Raw genomic sequence first — 16,085 nt, 5'->3', positions numbered from 1 at the left:
TACGTAGCAACAGAGTATAAGTCGCAGGCCCAGCCAAAGTATGAAAAAAAAGTGCGACTTATAGTCCGAAAAATACAGTAACTAGAGTTGCCCGATAATGACTTTTTAACCGATAACCGATATAGTCCAACTCCAAAAATGTGATATCAAACTGCTACCAATATATGCGGTATTGGACTTAACATATTATGACTCGTTGTATTTATGACGCTTTAATAATGATACATGTAACACCTTCAAGTTTTTCCAAATAAACATTCTGTAAAAAAATAAGATGACAGCTTCAACTGAAGTTATGGAAAAAAATACTTGTATTGCACTACGTATGTTCATTGTTGGAATAAAAATAGCGCAAACATCTGTTTCATTGGCATCAGCTAGGCAGAAGGTTCCTGCATTCTCTTTGAAGGCAACAGGCATATTGGCCCATCATTTTATCAACACTGCAGTACATGTAACCTTACTTTGACCTGATAAAGCCTAACGTATGCAATTCATGCATGAGATCATTCCAATTATCCTGACTGTCTGCCTGTGCCATGTAATCAATCACGTGCAATCTGTACACAATGTACATGGGACATCTTAATCCTTTTGACCTGACATATAGGCATGCAGATTTATCATTAGCGGCAACTCCAGACAAGGAAAAATATAAGCACGTTCAGAGGGAATGCGATGAAAGTGGAAATAAAAGTGAATCTGAAATTGTCACTTGCAATTAAAAACACTTCCGAGTGGCAGTTTTTCTTAACAATAGCAGACAGATGCTTTCAAATAATCTGCTTTTAGATGTGAAATTTTCTTTTGGATGATGCGTAACCAGGTGCCATTCTGGCTCCGCGCAGCATCAATGGACCGGAGCCAAGATGGCAGATGGCCGCTCGTCTGCGGGGTTCGGATTCCTCCGGGCCCTCCGACACGGCAAACACAGACAACCGGGAGGAGGATCTCGCTGCTCGGCAGCCGCTATTATGAGATTGAGATTGTTTCCATTGTCATTTTGACTGAACTTCCAAGTCAAGCTGCGTTCACCAATTACTGGGGTTACTTTAGTGATGTTTTTCTCCGCTGCTTCTTATCAAACCTCCTTTCAAGCTCTCAAGTGCTTCCCTTCCCTCTCTCAACGGTGTGTGTGTACACCCGGTTGCTACGGCAACGGCAGCAGGCCACATGAGCGGCTGTATGAACAAAAGACCTAGAGACCGTCATCAACAGCGAGAGGGAGGGAGACGGGGATTCAGATTTCTTTTTTTTTTTTTAGGTGAGGTGGACAAAGGTGGGGGCGGTGTGAGGGGTCATGTGGCATACATGTCGTTTAATGACAACCACCTTTATCAGTTCATTAATCAAGAAAACATGACCTGGTGAAAATGGACTCAATAAACATACAGATTGGGATTTGAGAATAATCCATTTGATTGTCTATTCCAATTTTCTCCGGCATATGTGTGCCGCGCCCTGCGACAATTTGCCCTTATGCAAATATTATTACACCAATTAAAACGCACGAGCGGGCCTGGAGGGGTTTGGGTGAAAAGACTGGCGGCTGTCATATGTGAGCGTGTGCGTGTGTGTGTGCTTTCACACCTATCTCTACACTGCCAATCAGCATCCCACCCTACCCCCAAAGCCTACTTTGAGTCTGTCTACAGGGAGTCGTAATCTTTGGAGAAAAAAAGCCTGGAATACTGGCAATAAAACCAAAAACGGATAAAGCATGTAGAGAAATGCTCAACGCACAAAAAGTATTGACATTAGTAGACAAGGAAAGGCTCTACTGATTTAACGTGTTCTGACATTTATAAGTGAGGTTTATTTATTTCTTTTTTCCCCCCACCGTTACTCTGCTACAAATTCTGCAATTTTTGCCCTAGAGGAAAAAACAGTGTTGTCAGGTTGCATTTATCTACCTGTACAGTCTGAGAAAAAGTGTCCAAAAAATACTTTTCGGTATGTGATGGCACTGAAATACTGCATGACTTCAATGTCATCCCTTAAAGGGACAGACAAGCCCTAGTAGAAATGTCGTGTATTTAAGTATACAATGGCCACTTTCTTTAAAAACCAGCTTGTTTTATGTTTTTTGTTGTTGTTGCCACTAATCATTTTACTCAAGTAAGAGTAGCGTAACTTCAAAATAATATTGCTCAAGTAAAAGTAGTCATCCAAAAAATGTATTCATGTACAACCCTGCTGTTGGCTTTTTTAGACATAGTCAACAGATTGGTCTTTCCTTGTCTCCCAATGTATTAAAAGTCAAAGCCATGTCATATTTCCTCGTCTTAGCTCTTCATATCTTCAGTGCTCTTTGCTGTGTGCTCTTGTTCGGTTCAAAAATACGACGCACACTTTGAAAATGTGAGCGCCACTGCCACCCCCTGGGTGGATGTCCAATTACACTTTTTTCTAGCGCGACAAAAAAAAGTGTTCCCAGAGGTCACATACGCCACCCACAGCATTACTCTGCCCCAACTTGGGGGTGCGCGCCCCACTATTTAAGAAGCACTGGGCATTACTGCATATTCTCTTTTTGCTAAGATCAGAAAACGATACTTACCATTTGTTTCAAACCAAGCAAATCTGGAGAGGACACCGGTGGGTGAGTAGGGGGTGTGGGGTTGCAGCATGTCACTGTTACGATGCAGGCTTACAACTCGTACAATAGGAAAATGTCAAACATTGTTAGCGTGTGACGGAAACGATGGCGTACTTTCATCTCGTTCTCATCTCGTCGGACGAAAACTGGCATTTGGCTCGTGACGTAGACACGTTTTTAGTTCGGTATCGTGCCGTCATCGTCATGAAAAAAATTGTCCGTCGACTAGATATTTTCGTGATTGTCACTGTTGACAAAAACAACAGCGCCATTAATACCTACATTCTGTTTTTTCAATTTATTAAACAAGACACTTTCCGCTGGGATGCACATGATTAATGTGTTGTCTGTCCCTGCCTCGAAATGACAGCCTCAGGTCTTGCTACAACTGCGCTAATTTAGCTCATCAGTGCGCCATCATGTGACATCAAACGCTGAATGTACCCATCTGATTGCAGCATGTGATTACAATCTGGTTTCCTTTCAACCTGAGATTATGTACTGTAATTACGGGATTTTGCGGTCTCAGTGCTATGATTTGGAGCCACCGTGTAGCAGTTTAACAGCGCAACTATAGAATTGTCGCGTTTTCCAGCTAAAAGAGGTGGCATCATTTGGTTACACGACTTGCGGTCATATTTAGTCAACACCACCCCTGCGCTTGTCTTGGTTTGATCGACCATTGTCCCCTTTTTGAATCCTGGATTAGGGGGCTCGGACCATCGCGGCCTCTTCCACGCTGCCAGGGTGGCTTTATTGGATTAAGAGGACATTTGCATCGCGATCAGTGGAAGGTCGACAACTAGTGCATGGCGGGATAGCGCTCGAAGGGCTCACTGTGAGGCGTATTTAGGTCACATTTAAAGATTGCATACATTAAACGAGAGCACAAACACCCTAGGGATGTCAGTGTCGGAAGCGAGACACGGACGGATGGATGGATGGATAGATAGATAGATAGATCGAGATGGATGGATGAGTGAGGGTGTTAAAGGAGGTGAGGTTGGCATAATCTACTTAATCTGATTGAGGCCAGTGTCGTCCTCTCGGGTTCAATAATTGATATCACCATCTGCTGTGGAATCAATCCACCGCAACGTGATGCGTAGGGAATCGGGTTGGGGAATTTCTAGCTAATTTGCATGAAATTTGGCAGAATGGACAAGAATATGTGAATATTAGTATCGTACACAAATATTTCTATTATTGAATTTTTATCAACCTTGTTTCTCAAAAACAATGCCAAATCCAAATTAGTACATGTACAGCACTCTAAGCAAAGAATTCTGGGTCACAGATTGCATGCGTAGGGCCCGGTAATAATAATAATCCTGCCTTTAATGCCATTCCCTTATTGTTAGACACCCACTTTATGCAAATTTGTGAAGAAATTAGCATGTTAATAATGCATGCGGGTCACATTCCATTCTTTTGCTTGCATTGTCTTTTTACACAATAAAGCTATGCTTTCTAGTATGAGCCAAAATGTGGAACCCTGTTTTTTTGTGTGACTAGGTTTTCAATTGATCGAAAAAAGTGGCATCATTTTATTTTGAAGTCCTGTTTCTTGACAGGATGTTACATTTGTTGTTGACTGCCGAGCAGAAGATGACGAAACGTGCTTAGCGTGACTTTAATCACATTTGATCAGTGCATAGTATTGACCTCTCTTTCTCGTCATTCCTTCACCCTTTGACCCATGTACTCCTCGCTCGCCATCTTAGGCTCGCAAATCCTTTAATCCGGGCTTCGACGTGACCCCTATCTTTTGTCCCGAACTCTGGGTACACGTCTGTTGCTTGGCCCCATGAAATTGGCGCCGAGATGTGTTCTTGGAGATGTAATGCAATTAGGAGACGTTCTACTGCAGAGATCAGAGAGAATATATTGAGACCCTTTCAGACGTGTTCTGAAGTGCGGTAATATGACAGCATTTAAGCAGTTCACCTTGATGTCTGAACAGAATCATATCGATGTGGTATTTATATCTCAAAATGTTTTTGTTTTGTTTTTCAAGGAATATACATCACATACAGTTGCAGGGTCCCTTTCTACGTCATCATATTTACCTGTTGTGTAGTTTCCTAGCTCCATTAAGTACTTCATGACTGTACTTAACTCTATTTTTGTGTATGTGTACTTTACTTGAGTACAAATATGAAGTGGTGCTTTTTACTCACTACATTTTACAGCACGTATCTATACTTTTTACTCCACTACTTTTCAAATTGTCACTTGTGTTACACGTTACATGTGTTTGTTTTCTTTCAGATCTCTGTATGCATGTGTATATTTTACATTTTTGCATCGGGAGAAAATACTTTTACTTGTAAATTTTAAAGCAAGTATTTTTTTCTTCTTAGATGTTTGTACTCAAGTCATTTTTGCACCTGTGTCTGTACTTTTACTTAAGTTAAAAAAAAAAAAAAGGGAGTACTTCATAAACCACTGGCATCACCACAATGTGTCACTTTATCAAGGAATATACATCATATATAGTTGCAGGGTCCCTTTGTTTGCATGAGTGAACAATGAGTGAGTACTTCATACACCACTGGCATCACCATAATGTGTCATATTTTCAAGGAACATACGTCGTATATAGTTGCAGGGTCCCTTTGTACGTCATCATATTTACCTGTTGTGTACTGCCTTTTCCGGGGGCGGAGTCTCCAAGCTCCATTTAGGCGTTCAGTACTACGCGGAGCTTAAGCAGCAATCCAACACGCAAAGCTTTTCCCGTTGTTTATGATCGAACTTGCCCCCTAATTTTTCTCTGCAGAAGGCGCGTATTTATGTGCGCTTCGATCGGTGGGACTGGAAGCCGTTCGACACCGTCCGGTGGTCATACGCGCGACTCTTCGCTCCTTTCCCGTCCGGGAAATGACGCGCTGAACCCCGCACGAGATGAAGCGACTTTGGATGACTTTTTTGGCAGTTTCTCGCCCCCCAAAATAACGAGGCAAGAGATATTAAAGGACACCTTCGCCATGAGTGGACGCGCTCGACCTCCTGCGACTTGTGCAGAGCGCGCGGACGCCAGCGATGTGACAGCAGCTCAGGGTTAAATATTCTAACACGTTATCATCCTCTGCTAACTCGGTCAAGAGTCGAGGCGAGGATGCCCCGCAGTTGAAGGAGCGGGAGTACAAGTGGAATAAATAGAGCAAAGATAGTGGACCTTCAGCCGGCACTCTGACAGGACAGTAGCCCAATTCGGATGACTCCTGTCGGCGTGATGTTCATCCTCTTCCCGGTGTGCTGTCTGCTCCCCGGAACCTGGGCAGCCACTGTGAGCGGACTCCAATGTAAGTAGATGCGCCTGCAAAATATACAAATATTTTGTTCGTACAAAACTGAACTATGCCCATTTTTTCATTTATTGTGGCATTTTTTAATTAGGAAAAAAATGGTCACTCCTGCAAAGAAATCCAGAATATGCTGGTTACTGCACCAGCAAAGCCAGTACCAAAACACAACATATCCAGGAGATATTTTTTCTTCTGGAATTGTTTTACAAATGATTAGGAACTAGGGAAGTACGATAGTATTGTATACTAGGGATGTCACAACCGTGTATTTAGGCATCAACCCGATTTTAAGGATCTGCCGATACCGACTCCCAATCCGATACCTTGGAAATGTATTGAGGGAAAACTCATCCAAATAGCTTTTTAGTGTGCGTGTACCCATAGTTAGCTGGGATAGGCTCCAGCACCTCCGCAACCCTCTAAGCGGCTCTGAAAATGAATGAATGTGTGGCGATTTCATGGACGTAACTGCACAAGACCAGTATTCACATAGTGTAAGAATAATAATTCAGGAAGTGGAATTGGTGTATTTGTAACAGAGTATTTGCATTATAAAGCAGGGGAGTTGACATGAAAACCAACTTGTCTGCCTTCCAGTTTGATTTTCAGAAGTGCAGACAATACAATGTGTGGTAGGAAATCCGCAAAAATACCACACAAGCTGAAGCGAAATAGGCGCTCCTCTTCTACACTCGTGGCACCGAGCCAGTACGCTGCCTCTTGCTTTTTACTGTGGCATGATAAATGGCGATGAAGGAGCCGAGCTCGAGCAGCAACGACAAGTGCAAGGACTGGCCAGAAACACTGGGCTTGCGTGAAATGCTAAAAGGATGGGTAGGTTTTAAAGCATCCCAAATTGGCCGCCAGCAAGAATTGCAAGCCTGATCGTGAGCTCTCTGACAAGCTCTCTCTTTGTGTTGTGACCGGCGGGGTCAGCGGCACACATTTGCCAGGCTTCCTGTTTTCCTGAAAGTGGAAGGACGGTTGGAACCAGAGGAGAATTCCGTGATAGCACAGCCAACATCTTGATCGTGTGACTGTATTTACACCCCGAGGAAAAGATCTGAACGTTGTCATTGTTGGTCTGCAGACTGTCGGACTGCACGGATAGGGATCAACGTTACTTTCACTTGTAAATAACATCATCTGTAGCAGTGTTGTTTTTTGCAGTACTTTTAATTGTCACTACTACACAAGTGCCAATAACATCGCATGTCTGCAATAATTTATGAGACACTATATCGCCAACTAAAATTTATTATCGTGACAGGCTTAGTGTAGAGTTCAAAGACAACAGGTGTGAAGGAACTTGGCTTTTAATATTTTTAGAATGGACCCCCCCAGTCTGTTGTGACTGGATGAAAGTGGCCCAACCAGCTCCAGTGACTTCCACTGCCCGAGCTCTTTTAATGCCCCTCACGTGAAACTCGTTAGGGTTTCAGCCCCACCAGGGGGGGTCGTTAGGCTCTCAGCAGGGCGGCGGCCGTACGGATCCATTTACAGTCTCGCTCCCGGCACATACGATTAGCGGGCATTACGTTGTTCTTCATGCCACCCAGTGTCCGCCGCTATCCCTTGTTTGTAGCCGAGCGAACTTTCTGTTCAAACAGGAGTCGCTCTGCTAGCTCCAGAGATGCACCATTTTTTGTTTCAGTGTGCTTCCCTGCCAACATTCTCACTTGGCTAGAGGCGAACTATGTGTTTGTGTGGGCGTGGATGGTGATTCCTTATGGTGGGGAAGAGGAATTAAGTCTCACTGAAAGAAATGTGCCTTTCAGCACCCTAGTCAGAGATAAAAACAGACACTGAGAGACGACTGATATTACCAGTCGTAAAGAGGAGATATGATGCTGTTGTCAGGTGTTTTGTCCAGTTGCGCTCAGCTAAATCCTCCTCATGACACAATTGAAGCTTAGGCCGGGGTACACACAGACGGACTTACAGTGGATTGTGCGTTGTCGCACAAGTAGGAATAAAAAGAAGGCTTTATGTGCCGAGACAAGAGAAAGCTTTTCATCCTTGCATCACAGTCTCCATTTCACTGCCATTCTTTTTTGACCCTCCGACCCTTATTTTCCCCATCGTCGTGTTGCTGAAAGAGGCCAGTGTGGTTTTAGTTTGAGGGCTTTTAGCGCTTGTTTTAGTTTGTTCTGAAACGCTTGACTTCTTTGCTGTCTGTCCTTTGAGCGGCCCTCGCATCTCTATCTCCATTTGGCTCAGAACAAAGATAAGGGAAAAAGCGATGTTTGATATCAACAGTAGTTGTTTTGAAGCAGTGGAGGAATAGAAACGGAATACCTGAAAGATACGGTCGTTTGACTCAAAAATAAATCATTGGAGTAGTTACTGAATTGTTTTAATTGATTTACACATGTATTTTTTGTCCCAAAAACTAATGTAGCAAAGTGCATACACGCTTCTCCAGACAGGTCTGCCAAGGGTCAGCTAGTCCAACTGAGTTTACGTCGCAAACAAACCCCTCACAGTCCATTTAACCATCTTTTTGGCTCTCCGGTCATCCTTCTCCTTTGTCTTGCCTGATTATGTACGCGTCTCCAACCCAAGAAGGTCAAAAGAGTGCCTAATCCGCATCCTCCCACTTCCCAACCGCTCGTCTAGCGCTATTGTATTTCATTCATTCAAAATCCTGTAGATCTCATGTCAATTGTTGTTTCCGTACGGGTTTTTAGAAGATTGTACCCCGAGTATTAATCATCTGCTCATTGGAATTCCTTCCCAGTGTTCCTTCCCTCTCCTCGCAGCCCTCTGTTGCGTGGAAATCTGATCAGATAGAAGTTGAAACCAATTATTATTCATAGAGAGCGGTTTTGGGCATTTAGACACAGGCGGCTACACATAAGTGATGGAGGCTTCTAGCACTTTTTTGGAAATCTAACTTCATTTTAAAGTGCAGCTCTTTTTATTAAATCAAGGTGTAGTTTGGGGCCATTCTCAATCACGTTAATCGCGCATTTTCACAGACTCTCAAGTTGACCGTGAGGAGAACGAGTATAGTCTTTGCAGATTTCGACCAACCGAGGAGGGAGGCATTTTGCAGTCAGGTTTCATTTGCTGCCAATGCTAGAATGATTTCCTGACCCATGTATCGATAATTGTTATATCGCCAAATTGTGAGATTATCGTCAGCTTTGTATCGTATCGTGAGGTACCCATAGGCTCCAAATCCTTATGGATACAACCAAATACACCACCTGGTATAAGGCCCGCACTTTTCCAATCCGGTGCAACATCAAGTCGAACCTGTTCGCGGGTGAGACGCGATCGCCTTCGGCTCAACCGGTTTAGAAAGAAAACAAAGATGAACTCCAACTCATTTGTGGCACGCTCCACCAAAGGCACCCAAACACAAGCACTTTGCAACGCTGAGTAATGGATCCTCGATAGTAGGCTCACATTTGTGTGTTGGCGAAGAGTTGTAGGTGCTAGGAAGGAAATCCTTAACGACAGGAAAGTGGCAGAAGCTGACACAAAGGAAAACATGTAAGCATTCACTGTTGCACACATGGGCTCGCACAGCATTAATGTGAGAACTTGTCGGCGCGCTACTGTACAGCCTAGTAAAATAGACATGTGTAGTCTGTGATGTTATGTGTGGGCAAACCTCTCATTAAATCCCACCCTGAGCGCACCCCTTCCGTGCCCCCCCTCTAGGCGTTCTTTATTGTGGTTGCTTTTAATTGGAGTGTCAGGTTGAAATTATATGCACCCAGGGAGAAATGTTCTAAATTGCTTTTCTCATACACTGAACTGGCGGTGGGAACTCGCATAGTGCTCGGTGCTAGGCAAATCGACGAATCAACAGTCAATCCGTCACCAACTGTTTTGATAGTCAATTCATCTTTTGAACCGCTTATGCTCACGAAGGTCGCTGGGCAGCTAACAACAGGCAGTACGCAGGGTACACCCTGAACTGGTTGCGCATATCCTGCGTTCAGACCAGTGTAGTTTTTGGCAGCCCTTTACTTATTACTTCTTAATCTTATTTCAAAATGTGTTATCGTCTGATTTTTGTTGATGAAAAGTCCGACTAATCTCGTCTCGTTTTACATAAAATGTTTTCGTCCGTAAAATTGATAAGTTTTATTCCAAAAATTAATCATAAATAAAATTTTCCAACAGTTTTGAATTAACATTGCCTGACATGCACTTATTGGAGCGTCTACAACAACGTTGCCAACTTGGTGATAATACAAACACACTCAACAGGAAAACACTACATTATTTTCAATTAATTATAGCCACCTGGACGCCACGAACTGTACGTAAAGTTGTCGGAGAGTTGAAGGCGACGCTTGTCGTTAGCACTACCTTAATACTAACGTGAAGATGAATGCTGTGCTAACGCTACGAGTTACATTTAGTCTGTGAAGATCACTCAGCGCAGACCCTTAAAAGTTGAAGCAATAGCCAAGATAAGAAAGAAATCTTACCGTGTGTGTTTGAAAACAAGCGAGATGGAGAGGACATCGGTGAGTTGAGGCGGACGCAGCACGTCACATGAGCTACCTAAGAAAGCTTAACTCTTTTAATGTTGATAAGGTGATCTTGTCTTTGTTCTACCAATCTTTTATTGAATCTGTTCTTACTTTTGTTTTTATTGCCTGGTATGGAGCTATCACCCTGAAGGAAAAAAATAACATCAACCATATTGTTAAGGTGGCTGTCCACATGTCTCCTTAACAGATATTTATGAGAGGCAGGTTATGAGGAAGGCAATTGACATACTGGATCGTGCAGATGATCCCATTCATTGTTCGTTTGAGGTCCTCCCTTCATGCAGGAGATTCCGAGTCCCTTGTTTTAAGTCCAACTGGACAAAGAACTCCTTTTTACCAAGTGCGATTAGGCTGCTTAACTTGCACAATTCTTGCTAGAACTAAATGCAAAGCTGTCTTTGGCATGTTTAAATTTTAGTCTGTGTTATTTTATTCTGTGTATGCTTACCTGCTGTAAGATAAGTTTCCCCTTCTTAGGGGACAATAAACTTGAACTGAACTGAAACAACCATACACTGCTATGATGCAGGCTGACTACACATTCTGAACATGTGACGGAAACTATAGCGCATTTTCGTCTCGTTCTCCTCTCGTCAGACAAAAACTGGCATTTGTCTCATTATGTGTTAGTTTCCCAAGACACATTTTAGCTTGTCATCGTCATGAAATTTAAAAAAAATATTTTCATCGTTGAAGAAAACAACACTGGTTCAGACTGGAGGCATATTAAAACTCTAACCCTAAATCAGATTTTTAGGGCTGACTGTTCATACAAATTTTTGGAATTGTCCAAATCAGATCTGGCCCTGTTCAGACATTATTGACACACCAACGAAGGCGTCAAATCCCATCTGAGCTGTTCAGTATCTTGTCTACCTCTCCATTGTGGTTGTGGTCAGTCTTACAAAATTCAGATTTCTGCGCTTTGGGACTGTTCACTCAATCTGGATGGGCTAAAAATGGGATTTTGGCTGCCAGTCTGAACAAGGCGTAGAGACACACGACTATCCACGCACACTCACAGTCAGTTAATTGTTTAGAAATATTGCAAACATCCGAATTGTCCAAATACTCGTTTTTGAACCTCTTAACCTATCGGTTCTCCGACGCAACTGAAATGACTTGAAATAAACCTCATCAATTGTTGGGTAGCACAGAAGTGTGTTTGACTTTGGAGAATTATTCCGCCCGCTGGCATAGTGACGTCAAGGAGCATCTTGAGCAATCTCATCGGTTTAAGTGCTCTTTATATAACGAGCTAGCATGCGCACACACTTTCCGCTACTCCATTGACCCAGATGGGGCAGAGTAGAAATGGGATCCCGGAAGTCCAGATGAGATTAGAAAATGCTGCTGCTCTTGATGACTCACAAAGGATGAAAACAGAATGAGTCGGTGGACCTTACAAGCACGGACTCCTCATCTTAGATAATGAATGTTTCAGACGTGACCCGTTTGTGGGGCGGAATGTTTTCCACAACCAGGCAGTGGCCACTTTAGTTGTCAAGCTTGAGTATGAGTCCACATCCTCTCTGAAAATGAGAAGTTCATTTCACAGGGACTTAACCAAATCAATGCATTAGCCAGAATTTCTTTGACACTCCAGCTTAAATGCAAAACAATCTGCTAATGGGACTGTTTGAGAATGTTATTTTAAAAGCCTTGCTTGAGCATTAGGCTTGTATAGTAGTTAATGCATTACGCTTAAGGGTGATGTGTACTCATCCTCTAAACATATGGGTTAGCTCATGCTGCGTCTGCATATGTGTGCGTGCGTGGGTGGATTTAGGAGTTAATTTCTGGGCGTGGCATCCACTAATAGGCTTTAGGTTTGAAGCGTGATGGATGTGTGTGAAACAAACGCTTGTATCCTAATATATATCCCCCATATGACTTGTATGCTGTGTAGGTTTTTTCTGTTTTATCATGTCACTGCACACCTTGGGAAAACATGCCCACACAATAGGCAGCAGTGTTTGAGCCGGTTATACATTTTGACAAATGATTAACAGTGTTAAAGGCTTACTGACAGTGCAACCCTTACCCAGCACTCACTGCTACATGGGTAACACACTAAACCTGTGCTGCTTTCCTTTGTTTTGTCATATAAAGTTTTATGCATTAAAAAAAAAAAAAAAAAATCACTTGTCAGTTAGCAGTGACGGTTGTGCATTGCATGTGGCTTCTGTTTGCTGCACATGCATTGGAACGTATTTGTTTGATGTGTTGACTCTCCCATGAGTTGTTTCGCACACAAAACATGAACAATTGTTATGGTGGCGATAATCGAAGGTGAGGCACCGGAGGGCTCGTCATTCTAGACCCTATATTTGTGAACGGGTGTCGTTTGTTTGCAGTGTAACGTTGCGTGCTAGCATGTGGCACGTAGAAATAGGAGCTGACCTTGCTGTGAGAACAGGGAACACTAGCAGGAGGGTTTTGTTTGCTGTATACCTTTGTGGTTATGCTCACCCGTACTGCTTCCTTTTCTCTGTCAGAGAGAGAAACTGTGTGTGATGTTGAACCGAAAGTGTATCCTTAAAAATTTCAGTTCAACAAAGTTTGAGCTTTTGTCAACTTTTCAATGAACATATGCGACTGTAAAGTGTTTCACTTCTTATTGCACTAATTGCCTTCATCGTGCCGTTCCTATTTTTATAAAAACAGACCACGAAAGTTGTGAAAAGATCAAATTAAGTTCACCTGTGATACTTGCAGTGCATTTTAGGTTCATCCTGAAAGCCCACAATCTTTCAAGGGACAGACAAAACCATAATTATGTGCCTCCCAGCACAAAGAAGGAAGTGGCCGCTAAACATTTTTATCCCGCCCTTCCTCATGATGTCGTGCTTTGACTGTCAACTTTTAATTCGTAGTGATGATGTTACGCGGCCCCTCATCTATGGCGGAATGGAACCGCAATGGTGCTGTTTGTTTGTGCGGTAAAAAGTTTGGTCTGTGCTGCTGGTGTTTTATAGATATTTCTTTCGAGTGATGATGTCATTTGCAGCCCCCCATTTACTGGTGGTGCTGTTGGTTTGTGCTACATTTGTGCTGTAAAAACTTGAAAGTTCAAGTTTATTGGGGAAACTTATCTTACAGCAGGTAAGCACACAGATAACAAGCAAAAACCGGCTCATGGTTTCTCCCACTCTGTTTTCGGCGTCCATGTGGAACTGGATCTGGTAGTCGCAGCCCAACAGAGTATCACAAGTGAGGTTCACACCTTTTGGTCTGCCCGGTGTGGCGCACGTGCAGCCCCGGACATTTAAGGTCATCAGGGACTTGTTATTAGCATGCCAGAGTCTCGTTCGTTATCGGAATTAACCAGAATAATTGCGCCACCTGCACGAGAGCCTTTAAATATTGCACCACCACCCACGGAAATAAGAAAGAGCTGTCAATCCTCTCTGTGTCCGGGCCAGGTGAGGTTTCCCGTGCTGAGTCGGCGCATCTTGATGTGACGTCGCGTTGTGAGCCACCCAGAGGTTCCCACCCCTATTGCAACCACTACAAAGGCGACTGGTCAAAGGGCCCCACTTTCCCTCTCTAGTGCAAAATCAAGTCGAACCTGTTCGCATGTTGCGCATGTAAGCGCATGGGTATAACTCATGTCACAAACCGGCTGTGCTTGTAAGCACTGTCATTGTTTTCTCTTTAAACTTTTCCTGCAGGCTCAAATGCTTTGCACGTGAAGGCCATTTGCACTTGGTGTTGTCTGTTCCTTTTAACTTCTTGTGAGTTTGCACGTGGGTTTCCAACTCCTGAACCATTGCAAGCATGTGTGTGCGCTCATGTGTAGTGTTGTGTTGTGACACAAGACCAAAACAGACTAGGACAGTGTCGCGCCACTGGAATGCGTCGTTGTGCAAAGATGACCTCAGCTGCACTTTTTTTTGTGTCGTGTGTGTGTGTGCGTGCGTGCAAGTACACACACGCGCACTCCCTCTAACACACGCATCTAGACATACAAACAAGTCCTTGTTTGGGTGGAGTAGCAGGTTTTTTGACAGTGCAGATCTGAAGCCTTTTTTTTGGCAACGTTAACAGCAGGGTTTGGTGGAGATTAAATGTTACTGCTTTCCCCTTATTTGCAAAGCTTGTTATTTAATTAGGAAACCAATGTCACACTTTTTAAGTAGACGATTTTGCTTTTTTTTGTTGCTGGGACATTGGCGTTCTGTAAGTAGAGGTATGACTGTATGGTAGAATGATTTCCTGACCCATGTATAATTGTTGTATTGCCATATTGTGAGATAATCCTGATTGGTAAACTTTGTAACGTGTCATGAGGTAATCCCAAAAGTGCGACTGTAGTTGATAGGCATGAGCAAATCAGGCTTCAGGTGGACGAAATCTCGTCCGCCAAAGAGGGCGTCGAGAGGAGATGTGCTGTCACATCTCTTTGGCCTGAGAGGAGATGAAAAGGGAGGTCCTTCGCTCCGGTTTGAAGTTTAATCAAGCGGACAGTTGCATTGGTCCGAGCGGTTCGGGGGGAGATTTATCACGGGTGGCGGTTAATCACAGCGATGGGGGCTTATTAGACCGGAGTGACCACCCCCGTCGGCCTGCGGGGTGGTTGGAGCTAGCGGTCGATGGGAAAGTCACAACACCGCGAGGCGACAAGGAGCCGGGAACATCGACAAACGTCCACATCGACGCTTCTTTGTGAGGCGGAGACCAAACAGCAGTGCGTGTGGACTTTTCTCTTCCTGTTCCCGCTCACCGGCTTTCACACATGAATGACATATCTGATTACATAATGGAGCAGCCGCTCTCAGGAGGGCGTGTCTCCGCAGGCGAAGAGATGGTAAAATAAGACTCATCCTTTCAATAGTTAATGAAGCTTTTTTTTTTTTTTCCAGTAGTGGAGGGGCTGAAAACGCCCAAAATGACGCAGCTAGAAATACGCTGGAGAACAGTACTTTTATAGAAACGCAGTTTTATCCTCAGTTTGTCAATTTTACATGGAAAAAAAAGTTGAAATAAATAGACATTGTAAATGACCCACTATTAATTGCGTAGGACTACTTACTCTTCACCCACGCAAACGTGCACTTGCCGGGCAGGTCGTGCAAGTGTGTGTCATTGGCGGGAAAGCGAGAGTGGGAAGCTGATGTCCTCCTGGCAAGCGTTCATGTTCTCATAATAGGTGACTTCATGAACTTTACCTTACGGTTTTGCAGGCACAGTTGTGAGACAATGCTTCAGCCGATTCATGTGTGAGATTTGAATGAATGAAGTTCAGTGAAAGCAGCCAAACTTGTCTGCTCTTTTGTCTAGCACATTCTGGGACAGGCCAGAATCAGATTGCTGTCAAAAAAGAAAAAAAAACAAAACAAAAAAAAAAAAACGCCAAATTGCTTTCAATCTAAACTAGTTATCTCACAGTACGATGCGATGATCTCAAGATATGGCGATACAACAACTATCGCTACATACACGTAGGTCAGGAAATCACTCTACAAAACAACTAATAAACAGAAAATGGCTTGTGAAATGTGAATGGCTTCACCTTGCTTGCATTAAACTGGTCTTTTGGACGTCCGTGCAAGTTGATCCATTCTTCACATTTTTTTCCTCCGAGTTTTTGGTGTCGGGAAACGAATGAAAAAAACATCCTTCATATGTCGTCATGTCTAGAGTCGTTCCTACGAG

At 43.4% G+C, this 16,085-nt stretch overlaps 1 protein-coding gene across 2 annotated transcripts in view; it reads left to right on the top strand.

The window, feature by feature from the left end:
* sema4f (sema domain, immunoglobulin domain (Ig), transmembrane domain (TM) and short cytoplasmic domain, (semaphorin) 4F) overlaps positions 1-16,085 on the top strand; it is a 39,347-nt gene that overhangs the window by 10,254 nt on the left and 13,008 nt on the right. The window contains exon 1 of one of the 2 annotated variants that reach the window (XM_057854823.1): positions 5,043-5,907. The exons of the other annotated variant lie outside the window; for it this stretch is intronic. Within the exon in view, the coding sequence (XP_057710806.1) occupies positions 5,820-5,907 (88 nt within the window). The 5' untranslated portion in view covers positions 5,043-5,819. Of the gene's footprint in view, positions 1-5,042; positions 5,908-16,085 lie in introns of those variants that run through there. 2 annotated transcript variants of the gene reach the window in all.

Source organism: Corythoichthys intestinalis, chromosome 13 (genome assembly GCF_030265065.1).
Source record: "Corythoichthys intestinalis isolate RoL2023-P3 chromosome 13, ASM3026506v1, whole genome shotgun sequence".
Taxonomy (NCBI): Eukaryota; Metazoa; Chordata; class Actinopteri; order Syngnathiformes; family Syngnathidae; genus Corythoichthys; species Corythoichthys intestinalis.
Note: the sequence above shows the minus strand (reverse complement) of the source record. Positions and strands in the feature narration are given on the sequence as shown.